The sequence below is a fragment of the Grammomys surdaster genome, unplaced genomic scaffold (genome assembly GCF_004785775.1).
Source record: "Grammomys surdaster isolate TR1022 unplaced genomic scaffold, NIH_TR_1.0 127, whole genome shotgun sequence".
NCBI lineage: Eukaryota > Metazoa > Chordata > Mammalia > Rodentia > Muridae > Grammomys > Grammomys surdaster.
The window spans coordinates 9,835,638-9,849,142 of record NW_021604585.1 but is presented as its reverse complement, the minus strand read 5'-3'; the positions used below and the strand labels follow the sequence as shown (position 1 = coordinate 9,849,142).

Genomic DNA, 13,505 nt, shown 5'->3' with positions numbered 1-13,505 from the left:
TTCCCTGTCCAGGTGTGGTTCCCTGTCCAGGTGTGGTTCCCTGTCCAGGTGTGGTTCCCTGTCCAGGTGTGGTTCAGGGACTCTACTTATTTGGAAGGGTTATTCAAGAGATGATGTGTTCTCAGCTAAATGAAAAAGAGAAGACTGTCAATCTTGGGGTGTACCCATGAATGAGTCATCATCTCCTTCTAGTGTTCTGGGGGGAAAGCCCTGGCAATTTTCACATTCTCATGAGGTGGATCCAAGATGGCATTTGCATTCTCCTCAGAAATCTCTTACAGCTCACTGTCTCACAGTGCCCTCCAGGAGCGGAAGGGCTTTGCCCTGTTGCTTGATTCCTTCTTTATCTTCTGTCTTGGGTTGGTGAATTATTTGGGTGCTGTGCTTGGTCCTAACCACTCACTCCTCCAAGTCACCAAAACTACCACAGACATCACTGACTGATCACATGGTCTTTCTCCATGAACTTCAAACTAAGCTCTACTCCTCAACCCCTGGGACACTGCCCTATCACCCGATCCCAGAAAGAGAAGGGAAGGGAAAAAAGATGGCTTCACACAAAGAAGCAGGTTCCAGATGTCATAGATGAAGACAAACAAAACCTATCAACACCACAAACACCAGCTCCCCATCTCCTGTCCCCAGAGCTGACTGACTTGGCACCCTTGGAGAGTAACACAAGGCTGCTCATGACTGCAGTGGCCCCTGCAGGCCAGAGCTTCAGAACTCCTTGCAGCAGAAGGCCCCAGACATCATCAGCCCTCCCCTGCTGCATTTGAGAAGCAGGGAGTCAGAATGGGCGGGTGGAAGCTTCGTTGGAAAGGGTATCTTTGACTGTCCCTGGTCTGCAATTGACCTATGTACGCTGACCCACAAGAGAAGACCTTGCAGGCAGCCAGCAACACAGGAAGCCCATCACCCATCACTCGGTGCTGAGGAAGCCACTTGAACTTCAAAGGGATGCAGCAGTCCCTGTATCACTGAAAACAGCTGAGTGGGTTGCTCCTGAACAAGTGCCACCTCTCCATCTTGGGGCAGCCTCAGGCCTCAAAGTCTCCAACAAAAAAAAAGAGGAAAGAATCTTAAGGTCCTGCATTGCCCGAAAATGGGATTCCACAGTCTGGCTGTACCTGAGGAGAATACCACCAACCAAACAAGGAAACAAAGGAGGGCTTGATCAGATACCCAGTTGCAGCACTCTCCCGCCCACACAAAGCACTCTCTAGAGACAGGCCTCCCATCTCCCCCCCACTCCAGTACTTCAACAAGGGCTCCATTCTCCTGTGTCATTCACAGGCACTAGCATCCTCCCTTCCCCCTCACCAGGCCCATACCACACATTATCAAATACACAAGACATAACACATGACACATGACACCCCCCCACACATAGGACATAGACACAGGTCACACATCACATACAAACACACGTATAACGCGCTTGAAACATATGCCACCCACACGCCCACACACTGTACGCAAGTATTTCACTGATCCCACATTCTAAGGACGAAATGTTCCAAGCCATAGAACATTAAGAAACAACACTTACAAATAGATCTGATCATCTTGCTGGAAAATGAAATGAATGACACAGTTTCCTGACTTACAAAGCCTGCATGCTGAATATGATTTATCACTTCTCAGAGATTCAGTCATGTATCTCTGAGCCTGTCTTTACCAGGGCCCTCAGAGCCTAATGACCTGGCCTCTCCCTCTGGCTGCTTTCCCCTGGCCACAGGCTGCCTTGGCCACAGGCTGCCCTAGCCAGGGACACCAGGCATTACAACCTCCAGAGATGAGGCTTACACTTGGCTGTCTGGAACACTCCCTCCCTACATGTCTGCATGGCTCAGTGTTTTTCCATTTGGGACTCTGTTTAAAGGCCAGCTTACCAGAGAGACCCTTCCCAGCCCTGTCCACCCCCTCTTCTGCCGTCTTACACTGTTTTATTTCATTTTCATGTATTTGCTGTTATCTAATAAATTATGTTCATATATTTATTGTCTGCACTACCTCCAGGACCCAAGCTCCTCGAGAGCAGAGACTATGCCTGTTTTCTTAATGCTTGAAACAGTTTTGGAGCATAATAAATGCTCAGTGAACAACTGTCAAGGCAGTGAATAGGTGAAGTATCAGGCATTCTGACCAGTGAGCGCATTGAGCAGCGGCTACTCCTGTTTCTGGTTGGTCTTTTGCTGTTATCTGTCACTTTCCAGGATGTCTGCAGCTCCAGGGGATTCCAATCTCAGGCCCTCCTGTGATGTGCTGTATTTGTAACCAAGGAAAAGCTAAAGGTTGCCAAGAGATGACCAACCTGCTGACTTACTTAACTGATTTTTCTAAACAATGTTTCTTCCCAGGCTGTGGCCTCAGGGCAATCGAAAGCCTGCCTGCTGCTCTCAGTGGTCTGAGGACAGGTCTTTGTAGCTTCCTTCTGGTTGTGAACTGTTACAAGATCTAAGTCTACCTAGAAACACTTCTACAAGCACATCCCAGGCACACTCAGACACCTTCGACAGCAGTGCCTGTGTAGTCCTGGCAGTCAGTGGGAAGGGCACACTCCTGTGGAGATGTCAACGCTGCCAGCGCTTGAGCAGTCAGTTGGCTTTCCATATGCCTGGGGCCCTGGCCTTATTCTCCTTCAGTAAAGCACTGTGAGGCCTTGAGCCTAGGTCTAGGGCTCCTTTGTTTTTGCAGTCTGAGCTGGCAAGGATGGCCTAGATCCTGGCCTAGAGAGTAGAAGTGACCCACCTCAGGCTGCAAGCCCCTCAGCTGCAGGGCTGGGCCTTGCAGTGGCCCCTGGACATTCATTCATTCATTCATTCATTCATTCCTATCCTCTCTACACTCCCACCCCATGCAACACCTTCTCAAAAGCCAGGCTCAGTTTCCGTCCTGGACCAGTCTCCTCCCTTCAGGGCCCTCAGGGAGCCAGGGAGAGTCCCGAATGGCAGATCCCCATAGCTGTGAGCACAGTAAGAGTTGCCACCCCTCTCTGAGCTCTCTGTGACAACGTTTGTTTTTGACTTTTGGGGAGTCACTCTACAAAACAGCAAGAGGCGGCTTTTCCTGGAGCTCACTTTCTTCCACGCCAGCTGCATGTTGCCCAAAAGAGCCTTTATGTGTAGCATTTTAAACACACACACACACACACACACACACACACACACGCTCCCTAAGGTTCTTCTATTCATCCACTTACCCAAAGTATCCCCAATCTCCTAACCACCTCTGGTTCAAGATGTTCTGCAAAGTCTTTTGGGTGGCCCGGCATATCTGAGTGTGGCTGAACCTTGTAAGGTAACAACATAGGCAAGCCTGGACTACAGCCTCTTCCATAAACTAGGATTCAGAGGATGTTGCCAGCCCACACTGCCCTGGAAAGTAAAGGCCAAGACCCTGCGAAAAAGAACAGGCAATTTGCCAGTGGTACCCGCGTTGGATCAGGAAGCAGAAGTGGGATGCATGAAACTCTGCCAGGCAAAAACACCAAAGGAAGCACTAACGTAGGGGGCAGGACAGTTACTGAAGCCCCGCCCCCTGGCTATTCAGGTCCTCCGGGAACCAGCAGGCCTCCCCTCTCCCTCCCTGCCGGGCTGCTCTGAAGGAAGAGAGGGGAGGAGCACACAACAGATGGGGGTTCCTTTATTCACCCTCCTCCTCCCAGCCTCCCTCCCCCTTGCTGGGCCAGCCCTGCCTCTCAGGGAGCCAGGTCTCCTGCTGTGCAATAATTGGACCCTATTTCACGACAGCGAGTCTTTTTTTTTTTTCCTCCCCTACCTGCTGCTATTGGAAGCATTTATCTGCTGACTTGAGCCTGTGGAGAGACACCCTGGCGGGCCTTGAACTATTCCAGTACAGACTGGTTCTGCAAGAAAAACCTTTCCTGCTTGGAAAAAAAAAAAAAAAAAAAAAAAAAAAAAAAACTCTTTCCCTGCAGCTGCACCCATTGGCTCCGTCTAGTTCCTGGACCCCGGTCTACAAAGGGAGTTGGTTCCAGAACCACCTTTAGATGTCAAGGAGACAAACAACTCGGAAGCAGAACTGGACCTCAGAGCAGCCACTGGACATCCATTTGCATCCTGCATGTGAGCAAGTGCACACGCACACACACAGACACACAGACACACGCACATACACACTATCCTCCACACCCATGTTTTCAATAGCTAGCCTCTATTTCCATCTGGGGTTAGTCTTTTTAATCAGTCTATCAAAGAGCCCAAATTCAGTGAGGCTCAAATTTCTTACATAAAGTAGGAAACTACACTGTGTATGCAATCCCAGCCCGTCAGCCTAGGCTACAAAAGAAGAACCTGTCTCAAAAAGAAAACAAAATGGCCACATGCATAACCTTCTGAATGCTTTATAATCTCTAGCTTCTTTTTCATATTTTATTATTGATTATATGCATCTGTGTTTGTCTCTGAGTGTGGGTTTGTGCGATTTGGGTGTAGTGCCCACGGAGGCCAGAAGAGGTCACTAGATCTGGAGCTGGAGTCACAAGCAGTTGTGAGATGACCAATACGGGTGCTAGAAATCAAACTTGGTTCCTCTGGAAGAGCAGTACATGCTCCTAACCACTGAGCCATCCCCCCCAATTCCACGTCTGGATTCTTACACCGTGATCGCATGTAAGTGTGAGTGGTCCTTCTAGAGTACCATTCACAAACTAACGGGGTGGAAGTGGGGCGGTAAGCCTGCGCATGCTCAATACTGATACAATCCCCCTCCATCCCCCAGTATTTTGACGTGTGATGGTGAGTGCATGAATGTGGAACCTGAAGAGAATGGAGGTGGGAGAGCCAATCAGGATGTTGCTAGGGGAAAAAAATTTAAAAAAAAAAAAAAAACAGCTCGGCAGATCTAGAGTGTTAAACACCTCATACTGAACTCACTCACTGGTCAGATCATGGATATGCCTCAGTTTACTCCTGTGTTGCAAATAATGTTGATACCTAGGTCACAAGGCTGTTTGAGGGAGGGAACGCTGATCCAAAGCTTGGGAAATACTTGTCCGGTGTCAAAAGTATCAAATGAATGTGACCACCACCAATGTAACACAGAGCAGGCAGCTGCTACAGAGGCTAGACTAAGTGGCCTGAAACAGTTCTCAGAAGAGGCAGAGCACGGCATGAGACTGTCCAGAGCAAGCCCGATGTCTAAGTGAATCAAATTTAGTGCCCCAGAGGTCATTAATTGACCCCACCTGAAAGCTTGTCACCCCTGTTCATTTCTGGAAGGCTTGAGAGTCTGTCTATTCTCCCGTGACTTTGCTCTGCTGCTTATGGGGAGGTGTTCTGGGTTCCCTGAAGAAGCAGGCCAGGCACAAACCTCCAATCTTCTAACTATAATGAACTCCTCGGTTAGAGCCTCCTCTCCGACCTCAAGGTGGCTTCTTCCATTACAACATAACAGTCCTCTGAGTAGCTTAGCCAGCCTTGCCCTGTGCCCTCTCCATGTCCACCTTAAATGGTATTTTCTTTCCACCTCAGAGCTTCTTCTGCTTGCTAAGCTGAGAACAACCACCACAGAAGGAAGTCAAGTCCCTCAGGCCTCCCAGCATGGAGCAGGGTATTACTGGCTGGTGGGAGGCTACAGTTACAGCACAGAAATAAAGGGGTTGCTGGGGAATGAGCAACACCCCAAGATGCATCCTGTGCTCCTGGGCCTCCCTGGCATCCCTGTGAGAACTCCCTCCAGCTTGGGTGCCCCTGAGCCCAGGAATAGACCCCCTATGAATACTTTACATCTGAACATGTTGGGAAAGGGAATTGTGGATATTTGTGTTTCTCTCCCTAACCTCTTTCTCACATGCGGCACCTCAACAAATTAAACACAAAATCGTTTTCTATCATTTAGGCAAATCTTATTCCCACAGCTCCAAAATGCACACATTATAAATAAAATACAAATCCATTCAACTGTGATTGAACCTTAGTTCTCAGAGAACAGTCCTAGAAAAGCTGCTATCAGTGTCACCATCTATAGCGAAGTTCCCTGAAAGACCTAAAGAGTTACAAGACCTGACAGGTCATGTAGTCTATAGCTCTGAAGGTCAGGTATGTCTGTACGGCATCCTCACAGATCCCTAAAGAACTTCCAAAGCTATTTCCTCCCTTCTAGAAATCCACCATCTGTTTATCAAAGCACTAACAAACCTGGCCAATTATTTAACCCAAACAGAACAAAGACTAACAAAGGTCCACAGGTGGTAGGTTATCTCATCCATGGTTATTCGGCTCTGTCTCAATTTCAGGATAAAAAAAATTCCAGTTGAGGCCAGGTATGGAGATGCTTTTCTGCAATCCTAATACTCAGAGGGCTGAGGCAGGAAGATTTTGAGTTTAAGGCCAAACTGGGTTTTTCTGTCTCAAAGAAGAACAAATGAACAAAAAGAAAGGGAGAAGGGAGGGAGAGAGGAAGGGAGGGAAGTAGGGGGAGCAGTTCCAGTTCAGAAAATTCATGCCTAAACCTTTCATGTTAGACAGGAAATGGTTATCTTAATTATGTCCCTACTGAAAACACCCAAAATAGTTTTGTTTTGTTTTCAAATAATGTAAAGTGAAATTCCATGTAAGACTCTAGCATTTCACTCAAGCCTGTTAAGAGAATTAGCATATAGAAAACCTGAAACCAGGACCAACCAACCACATACTCCAGCCCTGGTTACTCTGCATCCTGCATCAGCTGGAATCCTCCGCTAGTGCAGATTAGTGTGGACTCAAGGGGATATTTCCAAATACGTCGCCGTCTTGCCCAGCACAGCGCAGCAAGGCAAAGTGTCAACCCATGTAGTAAAGCTGCCAGAGAGGGAGTCAGCTTCTCCCTTGAATCCAGATTCCATGACCAAATCTTCACATCCGAATCTGTGACACACAGGCTGAGAGTAGGGCCTCTCTGAGAAATTTGGCCATGGGGTTGCCATGCCGACATCCCACGATGCCAAACAAGGTCCCAAGGTCCAGAAGCAACTTGGCTGGCTTTGAACAGGCCAGACAACCGAATGAGGGCAGAGCTGCCTCCAGGACCAGACGCTCACAGGGACCCTCCCTTTCTGGTTTTAGCTCTCTGGTTCCCTGGGGGTAGTAAGGATGGTGCCTGTCTGAATTTGCTCAGCCTCTGACAACAGGGCTGGCCACCTCATTCTCTAAGAATCTGAAGTTACGGCCCAACTCAACGGAGATGTTTGGAAATGGCCGACAGTGAGGGGTTATCAAAACTTTTAGGGAGAAGTCAACGGCAGCAGCTGCCCCCTTTCCCTGTGAGCAAAGCATCCACCTCCTGAAGATGCTGAAGCATGTGTCGCCTTACCTTTCTGCTGAGAGAGGGTTGGAGCTGTGCATAAGGAATAAGGGGATGTGAAGCTGGAGCTGTTCAGTGCTCCCAGTGAGCAAAATCCCTTCGCACTGCTTTATCAAAGAGGTACTTATTAAGTCTTGCTGTGTGTATCAATGTGGGAATGCAGAAAGCACCCGGCATGGTCCCTGCGTGCACAGCTTATATGCCGCTGAGGGCAGCATGGAAGTGAATCATTCACAATAGGGACACAGTGCAAAACAACATCAAGTGCAGCCTGCAGTCAGGCCAGCGGCAGAGCCATCCCTGGCTAAAGCCTAAGAATAGAAAGGGATCTGGCTGTGTACCCAGGTGGTAAGGGAAGGCTCTGCCACTCGGCTCCCTTAGACTTCCTTCATTGTCTTTCTTCCTGGTTCCTAGGTATCTCCCTAATGCCCCTGTACACTCTACACTGAGCTTCCAGTTTCAGCAGATTACCAGCAACAAGTCGGCATCTGCAGGAATGGGGGGGCAGGAAGTGTTCACTAGGGCCACACACCCATAACTCCTAAATCTCATCCCTCAAAACTTGTGCTGTATCCATCCCACCAACAGTGTCCCCACATAAAGACACACACCCCATTCTGAGACTCTCATCTGAGAGGCACAGAAGATAGGTGTCCCAATCCAAGTCAGGGTTCAGGCTTCTGGACCAGAGGCTACAGAAGCCTGCCTGTGGTCCCCGCTGTCTTCCCACCTACCAACCCCTAGCATCCTCCTCTTCTAGATGAAGGACACCTCCCAACAGGTCATCAGAGAGGGATGGGGATCCCGATCAGCTGGCCTCACCTCTACCATGCTGGCCTTAGGCTGTGGTCCCTGAGACTGGGGCTGGACTGATCCAGAACTAAGAATAGGGCAGCTGGGACTCACAGCGTGGGAACTCACTGGAGTCTAGAACCATCAATGTTTGTGTTGTTCTTCCTGCGATCTGTCAGCCCACATAGATCTCAGCACCCTAGAGTGTACAGGTCTTTTTTTTTTCCTCCATTCTGTTCAGACATTGACAAGTACTTTGGAAGCCAAGTCCTAGGCTTGGCCAGGACAGTGGCCCTCCTAAGCATGTTTGCAGTGGTTCACAACTTGGAATCTAGGTTAAACCCCAGGCCTTAGGGCCTAAGGTCTCCTTTCACCAGGCCCAGAAACTGATGCCATCGGTGAGTTTTCTTTACAAGCAGGTGATGGGAGCTGTGAGGGGCTATCTATAGAACCAGCCTCTTATTCTTGGATTTCACTACAAATACCCTGCATTCTCCTGGATACAGGTGTCAGTCAGCACTATTGACTTTGCACCTACTGGAGGAGCTCCTGTTCCCTCTTCCCTCGGGTCTTTCCGGGCCAGAATATCACACCCTCCTTTACTCTACACACACACATACAAACACACACACACACACACACACGCACACCTCCCTGGTTCTTTGCTCTTCTTTCTGGTTCTGGTGGACATCCTAAGCTGTCTCTGACCAGCAGTAACCGAGAGGTTACCTGACCCCATCGGAAGAATGCTTCCATCCTAGCGTTCTCTCAAAGAGTCCCCTAGTCTCCTTCCTCAACAGGTGCTGGGCCTGGCCACACGAAGCTATCACCAGCTGACCGGGCGAAAGTGAAGACAGGACGCCCCCTACAGGCTCAGTTTGCCCCCACCGGGCTCTACTGTGCAGCTTAATCCGCCCCCCAACCCTTTGCCCCAGCTCTGCTGGAGCTCCTGGAGCGCTAACACGGCTTTTGTTTCTTGACTCGCTCGGACGTCGGGAGGGTGATCTCATGAGAGGAAACTGCCGAGCCCAGACGCAGACACAGTCCCCTTCAACTGCAGACCCTAGGGTTGAAGGTGAAGAGTGCTTACGAGGCAAGCCTTCTCCTCGCCCCTGGGGATCCAGAAAACACCTCGGGGGGGAAAGGGAGGGGTCAAAGCCGAAGAAACTGGTCCAAGTTGATCTGGGATGTGGTGGAGGCGCTAAGCCAAGGGCAGCGCTCAGGGACCCTTCCCTACCCACGCCCGGCGTCCTTTACCCCAGAGGCTGGAGACCCGATGCGCACCGCCACCTACGCGCTCTCGCTGAGCTCTGCTCCCACCACCCGCTCGCTTGCACTCCAGGGCCAGCCGCCTTCTGGGGATGGCGAGGCGCCCACAGCCCCCTAGTCCCCAGCCCCGGTGGCGCAGGGCCGCGAGAGCCGCCACGTTCCCAGTCGCGCGCGCACGCCGGGCCCACCAAACTTGCAGCACTTTCTCCCTGCCCCCCACATGCTGTCACCCTCCCTGCATCCAAGCACCCTGGCCCCTCCGGGCCAGCACAGGTTGCCATAACAACGAGCAGGAATTCTCCAACATATACAAAGCCTGAACGGCGCTCGGGGCACACAGCCCCCGGCCGGGCCCCGCGAACCTCGGCTAAGAGCCGGGGGCAGGACGCGCGCCGAGGCTCCCTGGCCCGCTGCTCACTCGGTGCGCAGAGCGTACTCACAATGAGCGGAATGGTGCGGTCCTCGCGGAGCTGCTCCGGTCTCCCGCCCGCCCTCTGCGCGCCCCGGCCGCCGGAGGATGCTGCATGGGCTCGGTTGTCCTGCCATAAGTAGTAGAAAGTGCCCAGGATCCAGGCTACGGTCAGGATGGCGATGGCATTGGCGCGGATCTTCCTCATGGTGGGCGGACGGGCGCCCCGCGTGGGGCCCGGGGCCGGCGTGCTCTCAGAGCCGGGGAATCGGAGCTTGCTGCCCCAGCCGTTTGTTATCGCTTGCGCCGGGCTGCTCAGTCCTGCAGAGCAGAAAAAGGAGAGAGGTGGTGGTGGTGGGTGGGGGGGGGGGGGGGGGCGTGATAGGAAGAGACAGGAGCGCACAGTGATCCTCACGGTCCTAATGCCCTTCAGCCCCGAGCGCGCGCGGCCCCGGGCGCTCATTCATTCGCGCGCCTAGCTGGCTCCGTGCTCCAGACGCCGCGGGTAGCCCCGGCCGCTGCACACCGGTTAAAGAGCGCGCCGGCTGGGAAGGAGCGCGGGCCTTCCTCCCGCATCCCGGGTCTCGGCGAGACAGACGCCGGGCGGAATGGCGATGGGCCAGAGCTGGTCTCTGCTCCCAACGCCCGGCTACCTCTCGCCCGTCCGCTGCCCCCGCGCGGCCCTGGTCTGTCTCTCCACCCACACCTACCCTATCGCCGAGCGGCCCTGAGTCACCAGCGAAGATGCGCGACCCCTGGCCTTGGCCCGAGTCGCGTAGCTGCAATTCCGGGCGGCACTGTGAACTGAGCTCTGGCACGGGGGTTCAAGAGTGTGTTCAAAGAGTCCTTTGGAGGGGGCAAGGCTGGCGAAGAGGCAGAGTCTTGACTTTGCACCGGAATCCTTCTAAGAGACCCAGGATTCCCATCCGCCCCGGTGGCCCGAGGGGGTGGGGAGTTGGAAGCTGATGCACTTGACACTCGGGAGAGCGAGGTGAAGTTGCGCTGCGGTACAACCAATGCAAGCACAGGGATGCAATCGCTGGACACCTTTCATTATCCCGGGGCTCCTAGCTTTCTCCTAGCTCCCATCCACCCCGGCTTCGCGGTTCCCTGAACTGTCCTGAGGCGTCATCACCGTTTCATCAGAATGAAGGGAGGCCACAGAGGCCAGCCCAAGGGGTTCGATTAGTGGGCAGAACCCTGTCTAAAAAGCCTTCTGACACTTTTCCAACAAAGCGCAAAATAAGGTGTTGAGAGACAGGATAGACATCATTGAGATTCTGATTCTGCGGAGGCCCTGGAGTTGGTGAGAGGTGAGAAGCAGGTGTGAATAATTCAGACTCCAGGCAGGAGACAGGGCGGGCTAGGGCCTGTCAGGCAAAGGAAGACACTCTGAGCTGTGAGATACCAAAGTAGGTGCTGCGGAGGAAGAAATAATTTATTGCAAACCAGTCTTCAGTAACGAACTATAGAAATGATTCCTGGAAGTATAGTCTTGCAAAGTGGTCTTTAGGAAGGCTTCCCAGAGAAGGTGGGTAAATATGGAGGATGGGAGGGAAATCCTAAAAAGGCAGAGAAGAATGAGGAATGGGCAGGGACAGCCAAGGTCCTGAGGATAAAATCTCATGAGAGCATGCTAGATACTGTCAGAGACCTGGAGTGGTGAGTTGAGACTGGCTAGGCTGGGCAAGTCTGGATTCTGGAGGCTTTTGAATATCAGGAGCAGAGTGGACAGGGTGGTGGTTTTTTGGATGATGTCAGGTAGGTTGGATTTTCAGAAAATCCAACACAGGTCAGACCTGTGAATGAAGCCATCGGGGGAATGAGGCAAATAATAAGATCATAGTATGTTCTGCCTCCCATATCAGCATCAGCATCACCCAGAAATGAGATGGTCTTTCTTTGTATTTCCAGAACTCTAATATAAGCTTGATATATTTCTATTGAAGTGAAGAAAATCCCAGTGTTTTGTTCAGGAAAACAGAAAGAGGAAGAGGAAGAAGAGGAGGAGGAGGAGAAGCTGGAATTTAGCGGTTTCTACTAGTGTTACCACTTGCTCCTCAGGATTCACAAGACAAAGGGACAGAGAAGGCTGCCCCGGCACTAGTACCACCACAGAGAAGAAGCATCCTTTTCACCATGAACACTCTAGACAGGGAGGGGACTCGAGCTGCAACCTCGGCTACAGCTTCTAATAATCTTCTTCCAGGATCAAATCCAGAATGGCTCAGAAGTGAGCCCAGCCTTTCCTGGGGTTTCCTTGCTGGTGCTCAGAGTAGATCTGAGCAGCATAGAGTTAAAGGCTCTCTGGGAGACTTGCACGTTCCTAATAGTCCCTGAACTCTGAAAACACGGAGAGTAACCATGATGGCCACAGGTTCTTTGAGGCTTCCAGGTGGTGCACTGTGCGGTCTTCCATATATGCCCCGCAGAGCTGCCACACTGAGAGGAGCTATGCTAGTCACCCCACTGGCAGATGAGGACACTCAGCCCTCAGGAGGCCTGCAGGTGCCAGTATCCAGTGACCAGTACAAGGCTGTTTGTGTAGGGACCTCATTTCCACCCCCAGTCTGTTTTCTCCTGGGTAAAAGACAGAATATGGCAGAGTGGGTCTACTCCTGCACAGCCATTTCCAGCTACTAGTACCTTAGACATCTTGTGCCAATTGGAAGTCCTCTTAGAAACAGTTCACCTCTTCTACAAAGCCAAAGCCAGTACTCAGAGTGAGTTGAGGAAAATGTCATCGCTGAGGGTTCACAGGGACATCTGTCCATCTGGGTGGGAACTGGGATGAGTGGGCAACAGAGGGGGTCCGGATCAGCATGAGCCCTTGCCGCTGGGGCAGGACAGGCAAACTCAGTGTCCAGCTGTTAGCTTTGAAGTGGCTTGGGTCAATTCTCAGCCTCAGTTTTCTCACCTGTGCAGTGAGGATGCCGACTGCTTGCAGCATTACTGGGAAAGATGGGATGAAATCCCGTATGAGATAGAGAGGCTCGCCCAGGGCTCTGTAGGTCCATCCCACAGGCACATGTTCTTCTAAGGGCAGAGGAGTGAGGCTGAAAGGGGACTCCCTACAGCCTGCCCAAAGCACATGCAAAGAGGGCTTAACACTACTGCCAAGAACAGACCCCAGAATAGCTTCTCCAGCCAATCAAACATTCCTTGCCCCACAGCTGAACAGCTGCCTCTTCCAGAGCTTCTGCTAAGCTGACCTTTTTAGGCTCCATTACCTTTGAGAGGCAAGCCCTCTCAGAAGCCTCTTCTCCAGTCTGCTTTAGCATGAGAAGTCCAGAAGATAGGTGAGGGAACCTGGTTCAAATCCTCCCTTCCTACCATACCTGTCTGCTCTGAACAGGAAAGAAAGCTGGAAGCACAGAGCACATGTGAGCACATAACACACAGTGCTGACACAGAATCTCAGAATCCTTATCCCTTGAGAAGGCTACATCATCCCTTCTCCACAGTGATGAGATCCATGCAAAGGTTAGCAGCCAACCACTGTCAGAGAGCCACCCTCAACATTTCCTGACTTTCTGGAAATCATTGTAGATGGGAGGACCTGGCTCTTTGAAAGGATTCCAGTCTTATCAATCCCCTGCCTCCTATTAGTCTTGAAGCAATGGCTTTTACCAGTTTCTACCACTGGACTGTAAACCTCATGAAAACATAGTCATTCAATATCTCTCCCTCACTCCCTCCCTCCCTCCCTCCCTCCCTCCCTCCCTCC

The 13,505-nt window shown here is 51.6% G+C and overlaps 1 protein-coding gene and 1 pseudogene across 1 annotated transcript in view; both read right to left on the bottom strand.

Moving 5' to 3' along the window:
- Galnt16 (polypeptide N-acetylgalactosaminyltransferase 16) overlaps positions 1-10,322 on the bottom strand; it is an 86,258-nt gene extending 75,936 nt beyond the window's left edge. Inside the window, exon 1 of the mRNA XM_028789117.1 lies at positions 9,810-10,322. Within this exon, the coding sequence (XP_028644950.1) occupies positions 9,810-10,241 (432 nt within the window). The 5' untranslated portion in view covers positions 10,242-10,322. The remainder of the gene's footprint in view (positions 1-9,809) is intronic.
- Positions 10,323-11,184: 862 nt separating this feature from the next.
- LOC114608262 lies at positions 11,185-11,275 on the bottom strand (annotated as a pseudogene).
- Positions 11,276-13,505: the final 2,230 nt, after the last annotated feature.